The following is a 22,091-nucleotide window of genomic DNA, read 5'->3' on the forward strand; positions in this document are numbered from 1 at the left end:
CAGCTTCTGTTTTAACATATCAAAAATTTCCTGTTGAGCTCATTTCAGTTTATTCAGTTATTAACTCATTCATCTAAAGAAATAAAGTGGAAAATGAAAATGAAATCTTTATATTCATCTTCAAATAACTGAAAAAATAAAAGTGCTACCTAATGAGTTTTAGTAGTTCCAAAAATCCTAAATACCATCAGGATCAGAAATAATTTGCCAAAATTATTTCATTACAAACAGTAATTCCTTTATTAAAATAAGGCAAATGGGCTTTGTTTTTCCATTTAAAACCATTGTTAAAGGTATCCTGAAACCTAACTGGATATTTATTTTTTTAACTAAATTCTAATTTTCATCCAAACATTGCTTCACATTAAGTTCATTTAAAAAGTACTAAATGCATTATTCATCCTTTATAGTATCATCAGTCCTAGGAATGCCTTAAAAAACTGACTAAATGAACGTTTAAGCTATGTAATTACTTGAATGAAGACAAAAAGTACCAAGTTATGCTGATGTGAATCACCATTTTTCCCTCTTTGAAAAACGACACTCAAAGCTAGATTTAAATCATTTCAAGTTCATCAAATCTAGGTGCTAGCCACACCTTTTCATGTACTACAGGATATAAATGGTACTACATATCCTCTGCCAAGTCACTGAAAGACTTAACAAGTGCAGACATTCACTACTGTCTTGCAATGCCCTAACTGTGAACCATAACCGAAATATCTGAGGCGATGATGTCTAATGAATCCTTTGCAGAAAGGATCATACCTGTCTGTACGTAAGCTGCTAAATGTAACTAACTGCATTAGCAAAATTTCTTGAGCTAACGAAACTAAGACTTTTTGATCAGAGTTGGCTCATGTCCAACCAGCTTTCAGGGCAAGCTGAGCTTCCTCATGTCTACGAGACTGCACTGTCATATTAGACTGAATATGAAAGACAAAATAGTCCCGTATATTCCTTTTGAGCATAATCCTAAAACCTACTGCTGCAGACTGACAACAGCAGGGAATCTATGTAATGCATTTCTCTAGCCTTATTGCATCAGTTTCAATCTTATTACAACATTCCATGGATTTGGCAAACAGACTACTAATAAAAAGTCCAATTCCTCAATTTTAAGGAACCCTTAAAAATTCAGAGAACAGGTAAGCCAGATGCCTAGATACTTCCTAACTACACCACACATGCACCTATGACTAGTCCATACTTGGCGATCTAAAAACTTTGAGTGGATGGAGGTTTTTTGCTTTGTTTTAAATTAGAACTAAAGAAATACATATATAGACAGTTTCACTATAAAATGTAGGAGGAATATCTGTATATGTATACTTATAGGTATTTCTCTTTAATCACAAACTATAAAGACTATCACTCACATGCTTAGAGAACTTAGTCTTAAGAAAAAGGAAAATTCCTTTGTGCAGAGACATGAGCTTGCAAGGGATTCTTAACATTATTGAGATTGAAAGACAGACGCTTAGAAGTTCAACTCAAAAAAAAAATCCCAACACCCACCACAACAAAAATCCAAATCCACATCCCACTCTAATCAAGATATTTCTTCTGAGCAGAATAGCAGGGAAACAATAGATAACAGATACAGTATAATACTGGGGTTACATTAAGGACGGTTGCTAATACTAGTATTAAACAAAAATGGCAGCCATGTATTTTAACTTCATAGTAAAACCATATAGTTTAAATATCAAAGGCTATGATTTTTTAAATCCAAAATTATTTTCCTGACTTAACTAAAGGAAGAATTATTGCAATTTGTAACCAATATAGAATTACGAGAATAAGAATGAAAATTAAAAAAGAAAAACTTTGGCGAAAAAAAATGAATGCTGTTTAAACCAATTCTTGTTTGAGACAACTTACCTAAACCAGGAATAAAAAGAATGTAAAAAACAGTTCCTTTTAGTAAATGGACTTAAATCATTATGACAGTTTGACAGTCTTAAAACTGATGCCTATATAAATCCCATAAACAAGCCTAGCAATTTCTTTTGTTGCCTTAGATACTAATTATTATTATTATTTAAGAAATTTTCAAGATACAGCATAAAATAGAACTGCAGTTCAGGAATGCCTGAATGCGGAATAAGCAGAAATGCAGTACCTTTGTGGTGCGTTTAGATAACCCATGTATGGGATTATAGAAGAGAAACTACTGAGTTGAAATTCGACGCATGTCTTAAACCAGTTTTCAGTTGTGGACAACTGATATCAGGAAATTCTGCACTGATTCTTTTAATAGCTTAGTAGGATACTAACACAGTAATTTATAAGAATGGATCAACATTCCAAATCCACAATGGTAAATTTTGTGGCCTAAAACCCCTAATAAATGCATTTGTCCAACTAAGGGGGGGGGGGGGGGATCAATCTAAATTACTGCAATACTTTTTTGTCCAGGCTACAGAGCAACTGTTAAATGTCATAGTCATGGAAAAAAAAATTAATAAGAGAGCCCTAAATTCTGATTGTAGTACCTGTTTTTACATCCATTTAGCCATCTATTTCAAATTATTTTATGTAATTTTTAGTCATGTTAAGTACCTGTTTCATCAGCCATGTAATTGCAAGCAACTGTGAATGTCATGCTCTAGGGAAAAATGTATCGTGTTCAAAGGACAATGTTCATTCAAGCTGATTATTTTTCAAACTAACTGAGAGGGAAGAATACTGTAATTGCTCGTTAGCACAGTAAATTTCATCTCATCCTTTGTGTCATCAAAACAGGTATTATCAATTACATGCTCTATATTACTTTCTTTGTGAAATAAGGCATCTGCCTATAGGCAAGCTTAACTTTTAAGCAGCTTGTTCAAGGAAATATTTTTAAGAGTTCAGCTCTGAAGTCTTGCTTTTCCAAATGCAAGTGCTCCAGCAGGTAGGAGAAAGAGGAGCAAAACGAAAGCACTCCCGTGAAACCACTGAAAACAACATCTATATATATTTGGTCACACCAAACTATATTGGAAACAATATACAATGATATATTCTCCCACTGCACTTATCTGTGAGGCTTAAAAACTATAACTAGCACTGAAAACAGACACTACTATAGTCTTAAGAAATGCTGCTGTCTCAAATTGAAGATAAAAATGTGACTTGGTATGCCAAAGTTATCTACCAGTGAGATATACTTAGAGATGCTATTTAAATTCTATCTCATGTTTCATCAAAGGGCATTCACCAAGTAAGAAAATATTCCCTCTTATAGTTGAAAACTCATCTTTGTCCAAAACCAACTAGCAGACAGAATATACTTACTTACCTATAGGGATGTAGATTATTTAAGGCTACAAATGAAAGCTGCAGGTGCTCCAGCTGATACATGAAAGCCTTTAAAGTGTATACTATCTAGTTATTTATATTATCATAATTTTGTCATTGTTATCTGTATTGTTTCCTTGATAGTTTCAAAAAAAACACAAACATGGCTCGTTGCAGATAACTTTTCAAAACACTTAATATTAAAAGCTTTGAAGGATTTCTTCCTCAAACTCCATGTTAAAAATTATGTAAAATGCCATAAAAATGACAGTAAAATAAAAAGTATCCCTTACAATAAAGCTCATTTTAGACCAATTCCTTCCCAAAATCTAATAATGATTTATTTGAAAGCTAAGATTCTCACTACCTTCTCAGGTTTTCAGTACAGTTTGATTGAAACAGGACTGCTCAGATTGCAATAATTTCTAGAACAAATATATGACAGTAAAAAAAAAAAAATTTCATCAGCAAGATTGTTAAAGTTTCTAGCTTCACAATGGTGACAGACAGTTGGACAGAAATATGCTTAAAGAACAAAGGTGAACACAAAAATGAAGGTAACTAGAACAAAAAAAAAAATCACTTAACCCCGAATTTCCCTAAAAGTCCGCACTTCTGCTTCCCAGGTGCCTCTTACAATAGAAGCAAACTTAATAAAGCAAAAAGTTGTATTTACTTTAAAAAATACATTAATGAATTTTTCAAACTGGAAAAGGCTTTTCCTGTCACAATCTTGCCTCATCTGCTGTCTCTTTAAAACCATCTTCCAGATAACACAACATATTCTTTGTAATAAAAAATACGATCACAGAAGGTGTAAAAGTAAAAGTGATGATGATTTGTCAAGATATTTGTTTTTGTATTTTGCCTGGTATTTCTCCGACAGCCATAACACAGTGGTGTAAATTAATTTTCTGAGCAGAAATTTATGAAAGGTGCCTGACATTTTAAGGGTTGCAGTTACAAGCAGAGGCTTCTGTATCTTTTTTCTAAAGAATGCTTCCTTGCACCCAGAAGATAAAATACCAAGATTATGAAAAAGGAAAGTGACATTGATAAACTATTCAGATTATTATTTTTGTTAAGATTAAATGTTACAGCTTCACCAAATTTAAAAGAAATCTTTCTGATCTCTTAAGTTAAGGAGCACCTAAAGCCTTTGGCTGAATTCCCAGAAGAATCCATATTGACATGCAACAGATTAAAGCGGAAGCAATGTTTGATATGAAAAACTACCTCAATACCAGATAACATACACTATGTTAATTTCTGCCCTTTATCACTTCAATATAAAAATTTTGCGTAACCGTGTGATGTAAATTTTACATGTGATGCTCTAATAATATGCTGTCAGTCCTATTAAACAGATTTTCCCTCAAGTCTTGAAGTTTTCAGAAGCTGAGAAATATTCTACAAATCATTTTTTCCCCTCTTGATTTCACTTGCATTATAAAAAGCTAAAGTATATCCTAATGAATGTATTTTTTACTAATTTAACTAATAAATTTCAGTTAAACACAAACACTATTTTTATTTCTACACTTTTTTTTTTAGGTCTTTCAGATAGTTAGAATATAGGCTTCCTTTAAGGTAGAACAAGACATTGTGAAGAGTAAGAAATCAGTACATTGCTTGTCAATTAAATTTGTATAAAAAGCAAAAATATACACAGAGAGAAAGTTTAAATATTGGCAACATCAATTATTCTATTATACCACTTCATAATACTTTTTAGAGTATTGTAAGATTTTGTTTTGGCATGGCAACTTAGTTTACGTAAGAGTTTTTTGTTATAAAAGCATTTCTTTTACTATAGTAGTAGCAAGGTAATCAAACAGTAAGCAATTATCAACAAAGGCAATTACACTAAGAGAACGATACCACATCCTCACCCTGCATTCTCTGAAAATTCTACCAGGAAACTTTCATCTCTTTCCAAAGATATGGCCAAAATACTGAAAATAAATAATGAGCAATACCCGCCCCCATACTTCTCAGTATGAATAACTTAAAATATAAAATGCAATAAAATTCCTACCTCTTTCATTAAGACTGTTTAGCACTGCCCTTTCAAGCTGTTCTTCTTCAGTAAGCCCACCTGTATAATCATAATAGCTCCTTGACGTTCTGTATTGATAATCTGGATAGCCATAATACTCTGTAAAATGAATACAAAATAAAGAAAATAAACTGCTGCTACTCAGGAGGAGAGTGTTAAATCAGATATTATCTTTACTCTTTCTTCCACAAATTATTTTAATTTGGGAAAGAAAAAAATTATTAGGACTCAATTACTTATACAATATATGCCATGAATCAATTTCTAACTTACAAAGTCAGACTATGGTAACATAAGAGAGAAAAACAACAGAAAAAAGATGGATCAAACATCTCAGTTTTTTATAATTGTTATTTATAAATAAGTGTCACTGAATTGCCGTTATTAAGAATTTTCACATAGAAATTGAAAGACACTTTTCATCAGCTCCTTTTAACATTTAATTGTCAATACTTGAGCACCTCACTAATGTTACTACAACAGCAACAACAAAACAGGTAGGTTTCAGGCTTTTTTGCACCTGTCTCTCCCTTCCCCACTGTGTCCATAAACAATACACACCAATGTCATCATAAATTCAAGCAATGTTTGGACCTAGAAAACACATGGGAAAAGATTCCTGCAAATGTTTGCAGTAATATATACAGCTAATATTGTGCTATTGAACAGCAATATCTTCCCTGGAAAAAAAACTACCACATGATAGATCTCCTCTAATGTCACAATCACTGTATGCTGCCTGCACTACTGACAACCAAGAATTTCTGACCCTTTGTGAAGTTTTTCAAAACCAAGCACAAACGAACCATCATCCACCCAAACACATGGGATTTAAAAGAAAAAAAATTACTTGGCTATAGAATTGAGCAAGAGTCTCTTCCTTTTAACACAATCTGATCTTGCCTGAGCACAGAAAATCTAAACTGAAAAGAACTAAGGAGAAAAGTCCCATTTTTCTATTCCATTTTTGCATCTTCAAAATACAAAGCTTTGTGTGATATTTTAATTTTTCTTCCAGAGAGCTGGACAGGGATTTTGAAGAATCAAAGTATATAAATGCAGCCAGTTTCTTCCAACTGATAGAAAATGTACACAAGTTCTTCAAAACAAAATAATTAGAAATATATTGCATGAAACAAATACAGTATGCCATTGCCCTTTATCTTCAGATTATTAGCATCAATGATAGTCTTGTGTCATCTCATTAGTTACATGGATTCCATGGGTAACCTTCTTGCGGAGTTTCTGTGATTAGTAACAACCACAGACTATGAAGTGAGGGCTTGTAAATAATTTTTTTTTAAAAAATGATTGCGTTAAAAAAATCTCAAGTTCTAAAATCTTAAGACAAATAAAACTAGCAATACCCTATCTTAAAGTTATACAGGAAAAGCAGCGAAAAATTGAAGAGAGTGACTGCACACTGTTCTATGCAGGAGTATATATATTCCTCTGTGTATATTATGCAAATATACCTACATATATTTTATATACATGTGTACGTACACACAGATGTATGTATACATACATACACACACACAAGGAAAAGCTATAATTGTCCGTTTGCAAATTTTTCCTTTTTTGAACATACAACTGACATTGAGAGAATTTTCATACATCTGCAGTGAACACTTTGTATTATCCCCCAGCAACCTGAAATTCTGCCATTTCTCAAATGATCGGCAGCTCCTCTGGTTAGAAAAGACTGTTTACTTTTTAGTCTGTATGAATTACAGTCATATTTTTAACAAACTTTAAAAGCCTTTAAGTCATACTGGCTACATTTAAGAGACACAACTCTGCAGAGAAATAAAACCGACTGCAGGATACCATTTAGCTGTTATATATATATATACACACACACTTTGGGTGCAATCTTCATGTATTCCCCTCATTCCCCTCTCCATTATGTTAATCTGAATGAACACTTTCTCAGCTATAAATTTATTTTCTGGAGGCTTCAAAACTGCATGCATGAAAACTATAAAAATTCTGGTACTAAAAGCATGAAGTTATCTGATGAAAGAAAAAGGATGTCATATTTTAAGTTTGTTCTATTACATTTTTGTGTGTTTGATGTTTTACACTGTTAAGTTGTAAGTGCTCAGAAAGCCATTATCTTTCATTTTACAAGAAACAGTTCCATAACATCAACATGTTCAAGGTGTTCCTATTAATCAGAATAAATGTCCTAATACTTTATTCATGAACTGCATTTAGAAAAAACCTAATTCAGTTACTAAATACTAAATGTGTTAAAATTACACCTAAAATCATTTTTGTCTTCTAAAGCTGTTTCCTTGTACTGTTTCACAAAATCTGTTCTAATCATAACTTCATCTATTTTTCTGTTTAAAATGGTATTTAAAGGCAGATAGTAACAAATCAGCAATAACAGAAAATTAAAAATTAATCAAGGTAAGGATGTACTGGATATGCATCATTAGCCTACGACACTAGAGTTTTCTTAATTCACAGATGGCCAAATTTATTACATATATCATACACCAAGCAAAAGGTTAAATATTCCATAAAGACTTCTGCCAACAGGATGAAAGACAAAGTATATACACAGAGAATGAACACAAACACACATTTTTTAAATTGCAGTTGTAAGTCATTTTAGAGAAATGACTTTAGTACAAAAAAATGTAGTTACATCTAAAGCCAAGCTTGGAAGACAGGATAATTCAGGTTTAACCCTCTCCTTTACCTCCCTTTTGTCCACAACTCCTCAAAGCAACAGCATGGCTACTGCAGAGACTGCCCAAGACATGCAAAAAACCCCAGACTTCCTTGTTGTCAGCATACTAAAGATTTTTTTCTCTGGTTCTATGTAGTCCCTCATCATGCTAGATCTATCACGTGAAATCTCTTCCCTTTTTCCTGCTTAGGAAGAGCTGGAAAAGAAAAAGTAGAGGGCTATTCAGAATCTGCTCCTATTCCACAAGGGTAGTCTTATACACCCACCCAAGCTCCAAGTAGCTGGTGTCTGTACAGTGGCTGCAAATAGATTCTGGAGTTTAAATGTCAAGTACAAATTCTAATCTTCATTAGCCATTAAAGTACCTTTTCTGATAAAAATCTTGAGAGTTTCCACTGACCCTTCTGCAGGGGAATACTGAAGGAAGATTTAGTCTCTATGAACATGGAATAGAGAGCAATGCAAGCAGCACGCCTGGGTCCTGGTGGTCCAAACAGTACCTGTAGCTAGATGAACATCTTTAACTGGGCTGAGACTGCCAGTCAGACTATGTAGTGAGCGTGAGCTACCTCTTTCCATGTTCACATCTTACTTCATTTCACAAGGTTAACTTTATTTCTTTACTGTCCTTTAGATCAAGTGCTTTTTGACTTGAGAACTGGAATAATGGAAACCCTGGGTAAATATATTTTTATGTTACAACAATCCTTGTTGCTGTTGGTAAGGAAAGTAAGTTAAGATCTTTTGGTTGGGAATTACAAAACAAGTGCTTCAAAAATATTCAAGGGCCCATAATTTCGCTTGTGGGAATTATTTAATGTAATAGTAAAATTGGTAGATTATGGAAGACAAAATCCATCACAGAGAATAAAAGCTGCACTAACCTTGGCTCACTGTGGCTCAGAGTAAGCACATCTCTCTTATGAAAGACTATAAAAAATAAAACACCCTGCATGACTAAAGATCAGAGAACAGTAAGAATGATCAAACATATTCAATAGTTTTCATATAAGCAACCATACAGATTACAACTTTTCAACCAAAGAGAAAAGATGACTATAGTGAGTATAGGTCTGAAGTCTATAAAATCATGAAGAATATGAAGAAACTAGATAAAGAATGAAGGTTTGGTTTCCCTTCCCAGAGAAGAATTAATATGCATCAAATAAAATTAGCAGCTAGCAAGTTCAAAACAAACAAAAATGACGTTTTCTACACCAGGAAGTAAACTGTGAAATTCTTCTTCTGTGATGTTATAGGTGTTAAAAGAGTCCATACCAATTCAAAGAGCTTTTGACAAATTCATGGAAGAATCCATCACAGGCTATTAAAGCCAAATTCCCCCATAAAACTTTCTGCTGAGAACATCTTTAAGGAACAAGCCACTGCACACTGGCAGATATTTGAGGGAGTTATCACTATATATTTATTCTGTTCTTACAGCAGATGCCTAGGAAAGAGCATAAATCACTGCAGGAGGCAAGATACACTAGGCTCTACATCCCTTAGCTTTGATCCAACACATAGCCCTTTTCACAGCTGACTCCTCTTCTATCCCCCCCAGACAAGGCCTCCACCTATTATTTCTATACACTCCACATACAATGACCCAATGTTCTGCAAGAGAAGTGAAACAATACATTCAAAGTATGCCAATATTCCAACTATCCATCTATATACTAAGAAGATAGCCTAACTCTATTCTGGTAAGGAGTGGGCTTTTTTGCGTGTAAATCACTTGATTTACAGAAAGCGTTCAAAGGAAGAAGTTCCTTGTCACAGGGGGGAAAAAAACATCCTAGAATGGAACAGATAAATTTGCCAGATCAGGGCAGATTTACCAAGGTTCCAAGGGCTGCTTTCAGTAGACACAATTTCCCCCTTGCTGAATCTTCTGCAAAAAGGATGGTATTTCCCCAGGGTATCCTTTTATGAAGTCATGACCTTAATTTGAGGCTTGAAGCCTCTTGTACAAAATATATCCAAACAGTTCCCTAAAAAGGAAAGATGACACATGGCCAGAGAATTAATAAGTTTAGCAAGTATACATATGTGCAGAATATTTTGTATATTATATATGTTCCCATTTAACTAACTCCTCTATAGGTTTTCTATCATTAGCAAAAATAATGTTCCTGTTTTTAAAGCTGGAATAAGTTTATAGGTATGTGGGTTAGAGTACTTACCTGAATAGTAGCCCCTTGGCCTGGCAGGGTCAGTGAATGAAGAAATGCCACCTAAATATAAGAATCAAACATGTACTATTAGAATAAAATAATCACATTGTCTTTCTTTATAAAATACAAAATCAAAGTACTCTTTCTTTCAGAGTCTGTTTCATGAGATACGAATATGAAACAATGGGTATCTATGAATTTTTTTGGCATCAGTAGGAGAATACAGTATTGGTAAACTTGCATGTTGTTCTAGATTTTATAGTAGTGCGCTGTGTTTAAGCAACATACCCATGTAGACTAGAAAACCTAACAAATATTCTCCAGGACATATAATGAATAACTTCTGCACTGAGATTGTACATTGGTAAAAATGGGTTAAAGCACAGAAAACTGAGGACTGGAGTAACACTGCACTGTTTCTGCTCTGCTACATATGAGAAAAAGATGACCTGTGTATTGGAACACTTCTTCCTCCAGGTCTTAGTCACACAGCAACCTTCACAGCAGCCGGATCTCCATAGCATGTTTCACTAACAGTACCATGGGTTTTATCACAGAATCCTAGAACAATTCCATTTGGAAGGGACCTCAGAAGGTCCGTAGCCCAATTTCCACTCAGAGCAGGGTTAACTATGAGATCAGACCAGGTTACTCTGTCAGGGGTTTCTCTTGTCAAGTCTTGAAAACATCCAAGGAAGGAGACTGCAGAACCTTCCTAGGCAGCGTGATCCAATGCTTGACTGTCCTAATAGTCATCATATAGTCTGTGCGGTGCCACAGAAACATGCAGTATTAACATCTAGCTAACGTGACACTATGTCTGTTCACTCCAGTGGGGTAGGAAATCTGATGCTTTCATCTCTATTTTTCACTTAAAACTGCTAAATATACATGGCTTACAGACTGTATCACTGAACTGTGATAAAAGCTCTCATGAAAAGCATATACATCTGAACAAATAATTTCCTACTGTACATCCACCATTTCCATGGTCAACTTGGCACAGTCATGAATGAACTACTCAACATATTAAGTAATCAGACATAAAAAACAAATATTCTGACAACCATCCCCAGCACAGCTGTTTTAACAGGGCTTAGACTTCCAATTAAAACACTGAAATTTATGGGAGTGTTCATATAAAAGTTTGCAGGGCTATATTTAAAACAATTGTTAGACTAAAGATGTCTAAAGATACCATCTTTTTTTTAAAATAAGTATTAATACAATATAAAAAGCTGTGGTACTACATTGTTGGAAAGCTTGAGAATTGCGGTAACCATTTCTCAAGTATCCCACAACCTTTTTCTAACTGTAAGGACTTCCACTAGAACAGACACAAATAGTAGAAACCAACACAGAAACTTACCGTGTTCTGACATATTTTTACGGCTTCACCACACCTCATTTAAAGTGACATTTTCATTGACATCTTATGTGAAACATTTTACTCTAAATAAACATTTAAAAAGAAGGGTAAAAGGTATTCCTCTAAGTAAAAATATCTGAAAAACACATTTACTGGTTCTTATCATCCATATTTTAGAAAAAAAAGTTGATTTTTTTCTTCTGCACTCACTTTAATAACCATCATATCTTTAATTGCCTAAAAACTTGCTGGAATGGCCTGAATGTCTATATGCACGACTCACTGAATTTTAAGAATAGAAGTGTCTCTTACGCAGATTTTATAAATTGAGCAAAATTACATACCTGCACAGGCTTTCATGATCTTTTTCAGAGGTCCCATAGTGTACATCAATCCAACAAGAATCCCTGCCAGATGCCCAGCAAAAGAAGTCCTACAAAAAAGGAAAATCTTGTGAGTGACAGAAAGGAAGACTTTTTTTGTAGGGATACAGAAGCGGGAGTGCAGAATTTGTTGTAACAAAGACAGTCCCTGAGTGAGACCAAGCACAGAGGAATGATTTGCCTCCAAGGATGTAGTGCCAAGTTTTCTTTCTTCATAACTACACTAAAATTGGTAGGTATAGACAGTTGCAGAAAAATATCTAACAAATATCCTACAGAAGTTGGAAACTAATTGGAGAGAGCATCTTAATTGCTTGTTTAAAGGACAGAATACTGTTTCCCTAAAAGCATTTAAAGTAACAACTTACTGAGGTAGGAAGCTAGTTTTAACCTACAAAAAAGTAAATCCACAGAATTACACTGAAATGTCTAGGCAGGTTCTACCAAAATCATTTACAGTTTCAAGTGAAAGCATAAATACAGTACTTCCTACTGCACTATCAAAACAATCCTTCAGTTAGTCTGAGATAAGCATGAACATAGATCTGTTGCAATCTTTGTAACACAGTGCCTTCAAAATTAAAACAACAGTGAGTGAAATGCTGAGATCCAAATTCTCTTCTATACATATCAACAATTTCTTTAAAGATCATTGCCTATTTGCATATATAATGAAAAGGCTCTAGAGTCTTTTGAGAAATCATCAACACAGAAGCATATATTTACAGTAAATAATAAGATTTGCTCCAAGTATTGATATGACTAGGGGGTAACTGTAAATTCATAAACCAGTTTTCAGCATTCAAATTAAGATTTACTCTTTTTTGTTTAATCAGGTTTAAACATTAATTAAGACTGAAAACTTTTGAGTTTAACCATGTTTAAACACTATTTGTAAATTGTTCACCTCTATTATGAAGTTAGGGGAAGCCAATACACTAAACATTAAGATTTTCTAGTATATGCAATTATAAATAACTCAGTCCACTGGATTTATACTGGTTGTCCAAAGATTCAAGTAGTATGAGCTTTTTTGCCTTTATAAAGCAGAAATGAAACCTGATCAACATAAAATATATTTAAACATTACACTTTTTACATTCCAGTCAGAAATCCAAGACAGTTACACAGATGACAGCTTATGCACTCATGACAATACAACTTCCAGACATAAAAGTATACAGGAAAGTGCATGTGTCACTAGAGGGAGATAAAGACCAAATCTAAATTCACTCTTTAGCCACCTACTTAACCACAAACTTGTATTCTGCTATGTAGAGCTACAGTTCTCTCCCATAAGTAACCAACAATTTTTAAGAGTAACACATAAATGCTGATGTGAAAGTTTATATGTAAGAGGTAGTTACCAAAATAAAGCATCTATAAGGAACCAATTTTCCAAATAATTTTTCTGGAACAGATTTTCCAAATTTGTGAAAACAACATGCCTGACTTGGAAAACGTCTGGACAAAGAAAACATCAAATACTTCAAGATGTCTTACTCCAGAAATCACCAACATGAGTTTGATTCACCTATATTTCCAGCAGTGTTTTAAACAAATTTTATGCTCGTCTTGATTTATCTGAACACAACACTGTTCCACAAAACCCAAAATCAAGGTCTTTGCTTGCAATACAGCGAAGCTGTATATTAATACAATATGAATAATCAAAAACTTTCAACTTTAAAAGTCTTTCAGGGGTTAATTTCCACTTCGTGTCTAATGAACAGGTTAGTGTACTAAATGCCTAGACACTATTGACTGTTTAATTATATTCAAGGAGTAGAAACTTATAATGAAAATGTTTAAACGGGGTTTCCTAAATGAAAAATAATACCAGACACACTGTCACACGTATGTACTATCACTGACATGCAGAAAATGAGTACATTTGATAAATCACATCAAATTTTCACCATATGCTGTCATAAAATTAATTTGCATGATCAACAGTAACACCTTGCTACTTGTAATTACGAAGGAAAAGCAATTCTCTAGAGTACAAAAAGACAGCTTCCCTTACATTAACAAAATGCTTACTGTTACAGCCAAGTTAAGCAAACACCACTTCATTTTAGGACATATTATATTGTAATTTACTCAAATGATAACTTAATACCTTCTTTTTGCTAATGCTTGGTATCATTTATAGTATGGAAAACACCTTCATAGATATTTTCCAAATGTAACAATAACATGCAATTTTACAAAAAGAAAAAGAAGCACTTTTATTTAAAACTTTTAACGTTGTCAAAACAAATGAAAAAATTAACTATTAAGCAAAATTCTGAAGTAGTTAACTTGTGTCTTTTCCCAGCGGTTTTGAAAATGAGTAAGGTTCCAGAGAAAGAGGAAAAAAAAAGGAAATAGAGAAGGAGGAGGACTCTAGTCAGAGGACTAGAGACCAATCACTATCTTCTGTTCCCAGACAAAACTTTGTTCAACAATTAAGACGACAGTATTTGTGGATACAACTGAGGTAAGAACACCAGAAGCAGAAAACAGATTTGTCAAGAACAAATCATGTCACATCAACCAAAATTCCTCCTTTGACAGTCAACAAGCCTCATGGAAACAGAGAATTAGCAGATGTCACACATGCTCTAAGAATGCAGCACTGTCTCACAGCATTTGTCATAAAAAAGGCTTAAAACCCTTAAACTCCAAGACTACACTGAGCAGATCAGTAAGTGGTTGGTGAGCCTGGTTTAATACTTACCAGTGATCCATTATCAAACTTAGGATATGATTCAAGTGAATTTCTGCAAGAGTCTATTCCAAATGTTACTTACAAATGACAAACTAAGAGAAGCTGTAAGGGTCACTGGGGATTGCATTACAATTTAAAGCAACCTGGACAAAATGAAGTAGTGGTTTGGAAAAAATATGGTGCAATTCAATAAAGACAAATATGGACTTCTGAACATACCACAGAAATCATCAACTATACAAAACGGCTAGAAGTGACTGGCTAGTAGGAGAGCTTCAGGATAGAACCTGGGGCACATAGTGGATTATACAATGAAGCACAGATCAGCATGTTACACCACTATAGAAAAGACACATATTTTACTGGAAATATGTCAACAGGAGCACTATCTGGAAGTAAAATGAAATAGCCTTCCACTCTACTCAGCAGTGGCCTCAGCTGAAGAACTGAGCCTACTTTTTGCATACTGCACAAAAAGAAGAGCAACAAAAAAGCAGAGAGCCCACGAAACAACATCTGAGAAAAGACTTAAGGGATCACAATCACTTATTGTGATTAATTAATAAACACTTTACAAAAAGCACAAAATAAGTTGTGTGAGGAAGTCTTGTCCAAGCACGTATTACCAAGGCTCCTTTCAGTTGTATTATAAATTCCACTCTTTATCTAACCCAGAAGCCTGAGGTTGCTCACACTCTCTGCTTTTTATATAAAATAAATAATCCTGGATATAATTAAACACTCTTAAAATATTAGCGATAAAGCAGATATCAACAGATCCTGAAATAGGCTTTTTACATTATTCATAAGAATAGCAATGTCTTGACTGGAATATATATTTCAGTAGGTAAAAATTGACTGTTATTTTTCAGTTACATTAATGAAGAAACATTCCTGTGATTGCAACATGACAAACTACTGCCTTTTTTCCTGCTGGCTAATACAGAAAAATGAACAGATAATTTTTTTTTTTTCCACAGTACAATTTTCAGTTTCTATAATACAAGCTGAACTTTGAATGAGAATAAAAGTAGGGTTCTTGACTTTTTAAATTGCATGTTTTTTCTCTAAATGTCAATGAGCTTTATCAATATTAACTAATGTTCTCCCTGGTACAAAGAAATTCAAATGATGCCTCATTTAATTTTTTGTTTGAAAATGTAGATATCCCCAGAGATCTTTTTATCTCAACCATTCACTTCATACTAATGATAATTATGCAATAAGTCTAAATACTATTTCCTGAAGACATTTGCCATCAAGCTGATACCACATTACTTCAGAAAAATCTTCTGAACAGAATTAATTATACTTTTTCATTTGGCTGTGTAATTTCCATGAAAACTGCTATGACTAGAGGTAAAACCATTTGGACTACATTTGCTTTTCAGGTATGAGAGATTCTGACCCAGTGTTTACAAGCCTCTGAGTATTAATTTTTACATTAATATTGTTCCAGTATCCTTACAATGAATTCAAACCAATTCCTCACTGTTGAATTTACCTTGAATTGTTTCAACTCTGCGGTGTCAGCCACCTGACTCAACAAATGAAAACAGAGCAAGAAAGTCTACACCTATCACTTAACTTCCATAGCTTCTTCCCAACAGCAAACCCCAAATTCTGGTAGGCATTATTATTTATGCACGCAATTCTACTACAGGACAAAGCCACTTATTTAGCAACAAAAGTATGTCTTTAGTCTAAGCCATTGCTGCATTCTTTTGTGAAAAGATCTTATTTCTATGCATCTCCTACTCTAAGGCTAGGAAGCACGCATTCACTGAACAAGCAAACAAAGGAACAACATCAGTGACATACTACAAGAATCTAGACCAATGAGACCATGGAAATCAAATCCATGTATTTATACATAGTTTATTTCCAAATTAAAACAAGCACGGTCACCTGCACATGACAATTTATACACTTTGCTACATAATTTAGTCTTGCTTAGAATGGAGACCATGTAGTCAATTTACCAGTGCTAAACAACCTACCTGAGAATGCAAATTAAACCAAATTAAATGATTGCATAAGTAAAAGTCAACTTGTTTTACATAGTTCTATACAGGAAAATGCCATTGCTTCTTTAAATGGAAATGGGAAACCTGTTACTAATTTTGTAACATGTTGGGAAAATAGCACAGAAAAGTAAAAGCTATGTTTGACAGAAGAATAAAAGGCTATAAAATAGTTCTCATCCCATAATGTCATTCCAGTCAAACCTGGGGATTTTTTGGTTGGTTGGATGTCCTTAGCCCTTTTGTTCCTGAGGGACAGTTCATCAATAAACAGTACAATAAACAGTTCAACAGTAAATCTGACTGATAACCAGTGATGACTCAGTGACATCCCTAAGCATTAAACAAGTGAGAAATTTAAAAAGCAGATTAAATAAAAAAAATAGATACATGCAAAAGATCTCATGAGGTTAAGGTTCATTAGAGCTATGCAAAATATTTGTATTTACACCAGACATTGTACCAGGGTTGAGACTGAGGAGGGTACAAGGCAAAAATCACCAAAATTTAAAACCAGATTTGTCAAAATATGTTCTTATATTTTCAATTTTATTTAAAGTAATTTTTCAATTTTTTTTTGTTTTGGCTTTATTTTTGGTTGGTTTTTTTGTTGTTGTTGTTGGGGTTTTTTTTGTTTGTTTTTGATTTATTTTTTTTTTATTAAAAGCTCAGTATTTGTAGTATGTTTACCTGTTTTGACTATGACCTGCTTTGAGATTTTGATTTCCCATGGATCCTTGCACCCAGGTGAAATGAAGCAGCCACTTATTGTCATTGTTGATTTATTATACATTACAACTGTATAACATTTTCAGTTGTCAGCTATGAATGCTTATGACAGTGATCTGCATCTCTACTGCCAAATGCAGATCCATAGCTGTGCTCTTGTTCTTGTGTGGGGTAGCTCTCATTTTGCAAAGTCTTCTCTTTTTAAGACAAAGAACTCGCATCTTAAGTTGCCGAAAAAGTCAACAGAACTATCTCAGATCAATAGTTATCAATATAGTTGTTCTACAGATATGGAAAACTTTATTAGACACCTGAAAGTCAGTAACTATAAAACCTACCAGGTCAAAAGGGGGCCTAGAGAAATGCCTAAGTCAGTTTTCAGAAATGCAGTGAGATACAGAAATGTTAGATACCTTTGAGATTTTCTGAACTCCAGAGTAGCAAGTCTCACTATTCCTGACAAACTGCAAAAAGAGCAATTCTGGACAGTCACAATATCAAACCTCAACATTTCTGAACGCTGAAAAAAACCATCCTCTACTCTTCTCCACTCCTAGTTTTCCACTCTCCCATTATTTTCATCCTTTGGTACTCAACTTTCTGAAAAAGAAGTCTGAAAAAAACCTGTGATGTCCAGCTTCCAACCCTACAGTGTCATCTTTGTCAATCTGGTAAGATATTTGAGTTAGTTCAGAAACAACTTAAAAGATAAGCTTTTCCTATGGTTTACCTATGTAAACCATCTCCATGCAAAAGAGATGGATGATTTACGATACCACATGCCCAATTCAGGAAGAAACAGAGATTAAACATATAACTTTTCACATGACTGCCATCAAAGAAATAATCCCAAGGATTGCTATAAAAAGCCTAAATCTCAATATTCTTACTTTATGGAAGGCAAAGATTAGAAGGATATCACATATGTTGTAAAATTTCCCCATAACAAAAATATTAATGAGAAAGAATAGAACTAAAAGATGCCAGTAAAACCCTAAACTCTCTCCTAGCACACAAATCAAAGTTTTCAATAGCCTCAATTTTACTTTTGAATCCTTCATTGGTTATGGATTCTTAGGTGATCCTGACACATCATTCCACTAAAGGAGGTCCAAATTTATTGCCTGTCTTTCTGATGGGACAGAATTCTGCCCTAATTACTGACCTCTTATCTATTCAAAACTAAATTATGCAACTTGATCTACAAAGGGGCACCATTTAATCAGACACTTCAAGTATTACAACATGCCCTGAGCATGCAGATGAGCATGTAAGAGCAATGCTCTGAGAGCTACAATTGCTGTGGTTAATTTCAAGGCAGTTGGCAGTTACTAATTAAACATTCTGTGTTCTGGGACATTAATTTCTGGAGATTACTACTTGTTTTCTATGGCCCTCATTATCATTTAAGTGCTGTGAAATTGTCCTATCAGGATTGCATGTAACAATGTAGAGGTTCTTTAGAATAGGCAGCAACCTAAGCTTCTATAAAATTATGAAAACATTTTTGACATTATTGCTTCACCTTCTATACACTTTCCACCCCAAAGAAATTTCTGCAGTAATGCAACTGAAAAACAACAGCACCCAAGCACTAAACTCATGTTCTTCCTCTACCAGATACAGTATGATATGCTCATGGTCGTACTTCAGGCAAGATGTTCTTTCATTACTCTTTGATAATAAAATAAATAGTAGTATTAAACATATCACCAAATAAAAACTATGTTCAGCTAACATGACAGTTCACATTTTTCAGAACGTTTTTAATACACTGAAAACTTTGGTTTTATACCTGTAGTAATGCCATGCAAGTGACCCCTCAGCTCATACTTAAAACTGCATTTGGAACAGAGCACTCTGCAGTTCGTCTGTCTTTTAACCTAGGATTCCTTGCTGCAGTCAATCAGGCAGTAAGTCATAAAGCAACAGAACTAGTGTTTAAAATAAGTAATATTTGAATTCTCATTCTGGTCTAGGAAATGTTCTATCTGCTGTATCATAGTATCTGATGAGGAGTATGTTGATATTGCTGTTGCTCCCCTTTTTTTTTAAAAAAAAAATCTTCCTAAAAAGTGGGAAATTGTATACAAACTGTGATTTGGTAGTTAGTAAGTTTGGTGTCTGTACTTCACATACATTCCCCAATATGACTGACAGTTATAAAACATTATACAAGAAAATTACTGATTTGCAACGAGAACTCCAGAAATCAACTGCCAAAGAAGAGAAAGACACTATTCTCACAGAGGTATGGGCAGATGAACTGTGCTGGCAGAACTGAGCACATAGGAAAATTGAGGGAGGCGATCAGCAAGACTGTGGGACACTAAAACTGCATAAAATTTGCAGAACACTGGATGATAGCTTTATCATAAATGACAGGAGTGACTACAACAAATGGGCAGAAGGGACTAGGACAGAAATAGCAAGCAAACAGTAGAATGCTGTTTTGCTATTGAAGCCCTTGGCACCCCAGTATATTAGTTCGGTTACTTTGCTGAAAATGCACGTCCTTTTTCCTTATCCATCAACTTTTGTTATCTTCCCTCAAATACTTAGTAATACCTTCTGGGCACAGTATTTCAGTTTTTTATTTTGAAATGTGGTCAAAATAGAGGGTGTTAAGGAAAAAAGCAGACTGTAGTCTCAACACTCCATTTGGATACCAGCCAACACTACACATACTTCATGATACATTTCAAACTACTTCAGATAGCCCAAATCTCTTCTCCTAACTTTGAAATATTAAATGCACTTACCCAGGGGAGATTAAATGAATAGCCACCAGCTCCACCCAACAAGCGTATTTACTGGATATCTGCAATCCAAGGACACTGCTGACTCTTCCTGGATTGTACTGGTTGTTAAGAACTTTCAAAGCAAACAGGACTCCTGCAAACAAGAAGTTGTCACATGAAGAGAGTACTGATGCCCAAATAATAACAAGAAATGCAACAACTTAACTACTGAAACTGAAGCACCATGCAGTTTCACAGCACCATGAAGCACACTATCCCACGCCAGAACAGTTCTAAGCTGTTTTTTCAGTGATACTTTCCAGTGACTTAAAACAAAAAAAGGATAAAAAATTACATATTTGTATAACAGCCAATTCTAAGTTACTTTTTAATATGCCAACTCACTGTAGCTATTCAGGTATTCAAAACAATACAAACACAGGAGTTCTAGTTGAAATAATTGACAAAATTATTGAACTAAAAAAAAAAAAAAAAGTGTTCTGCGAGTTGAGAAAAGCCATTACTGAAAACAAGACAAACAGATGCATGTGAAGCTCAGCAGTAGGCTCAAATTCTGAATTAATGGAAAATCACCTTACATATACTCCAGAATCACTTGTTTCTGAAAAATAAAGTAGATAAATCACCTTTAATCACAATAAATAATTATTCAATTCTAATTGACTGCAAACGTTTTATCACGCAAACAATAGCTTACATGACAGAATGAATTCACGTTATTGGAACTTCCAAAATGTTTTTGAAAAAGTTCTTCTCGAGAAAGCTCACAGAGTTGTTTGAAAAAAAAAAAACAAAACCAAAATCAGAAAAATCAACAAGGAAAAGATTTGACATGGAAAAGATAGCAGAGTTGAACATTAATACAGATATACTAAATAAAAACATTAAAAAGGTTTCCCTCCTCTTCTAACACCATAGAAAACAAGAGATAGCAAAACTCCTTAATCTATCCAGTAATGTAAATACTGTTGTTCTAGGATCAAATATAAACAGGAATGTGTGTATACACATACACACATGCTCACACTGTTTGCTGCTGATAAACTAGACTTGTTCAGAAACCATAAATTTACTAAAGGAGAGAAATATTCAATAGTAGCAGCATAGTTTAGGAGTCATCTCCATCCAATCCACCCTTGGCTCAACAGAACCCGTCTGTAGAGCTTCAATTTTTATTACTCTTTTCTTTTCAAGGTTTAAGTGTCCATTGGAACTGCCTGTTCTGGTGTATTGTCAGGTTCCACCCAGGGGGACAAGGGGCAGGTCTTTTCATCCATTTAAAATAAAATAACAAAAAAAAAAATCCAGGCATCCTAAAATTCTTAAAATCTGGTAAAGTGAATGGGTCATAAATGTGCATACAGATTGGCTCTCAAAGAAACAGCTATCAGGAAGAGACTCATTTTCTTCAACAGCTGTTCCATATACATGCCACTTGCCCCAGCTGAAGAGAAATTACCTATGCTGAAGGTCATGTGGAAAATGTTGAAGGTTTAGAATGATCAACTATGGACACTAAATCCATCAGAGCTACTTTAATCTGCTGCCCTAATAATGGTCAAATGCACATGCACACAGGCTGCAGTCCCACATTTCCAAGTTTGGAATACTCAAAAGATGCTGCAGAAGGTAAGTCACAGAACAGGCTGCAATACTCAATGCTAGATCCAAACTATCTATCTTGTAGAACACGTAAATTAAAATCCAATTAGTTAATCCCTAAATTTGCACAAATGGTTCAGCAGATTCGAGGCTTAGTCCCACTCTCTTTTTATTTAACTAAAAAATTCAACGTATATGCTCCAGACAATATTGTAATATGGCTGACATGAGTCTCTTGTAAGGAATGAAACAGAGCCCCATCACCCATGCTTGCCCTGCCTGTC

General features: G+C 34.3%; 1 protein-coding gene across 4 annotated transcripts in view; it reads right to left on the minus strand.

Moving 5' to 3' along the window:
- The window catches only part of RHBDD1 (rhomboid domain containing 1), a 50,350-nt gene that overhangs the window by 14,732 nt on the left and 13,527 nt on the right, over nt 1–22,091 (minus strand). For all 4 annotated transcript variants that reach the window (XM_068406365.1, XM_068406364.1, XM_068406366.1 and 1 more), the window contains exons 3-6: nt 20,206–20,338; nt 11,939–12,027; nt 10,235–10,285; nt 5,324–5,443 (exon numbers count right to left, since the gene is read on the minus strand). In XM_068406365.1, the coding sequence (XP_068262466.1) occupies nt 5,324–5,443; nt 10,235–10,285; nt 11,939–12,027; nt 20,206–20,338 (393 nt within the window). The remainder of the gene's footprint in view (nt 1–5,323; nt 5,444–10,234; nt 10,286–11,938; nt 12,028–20,205; nt 20,339–22,091) is intronic.

The sequence above is a fragment of the Nyctibius grandis genome, chromosome 8, assembly GCF_013368605.1.
Source record: "Nyctibius grandis isolate bNycGra1 chromosome 8, bNycGra1.pri, whole genome shotgun sequence".
NCBI lineage: Eukaryota > Metazoa > Chordata > Aves > Nyctibiiformes > Nyctibiidae > Nyctibius > Nyctibius grandis.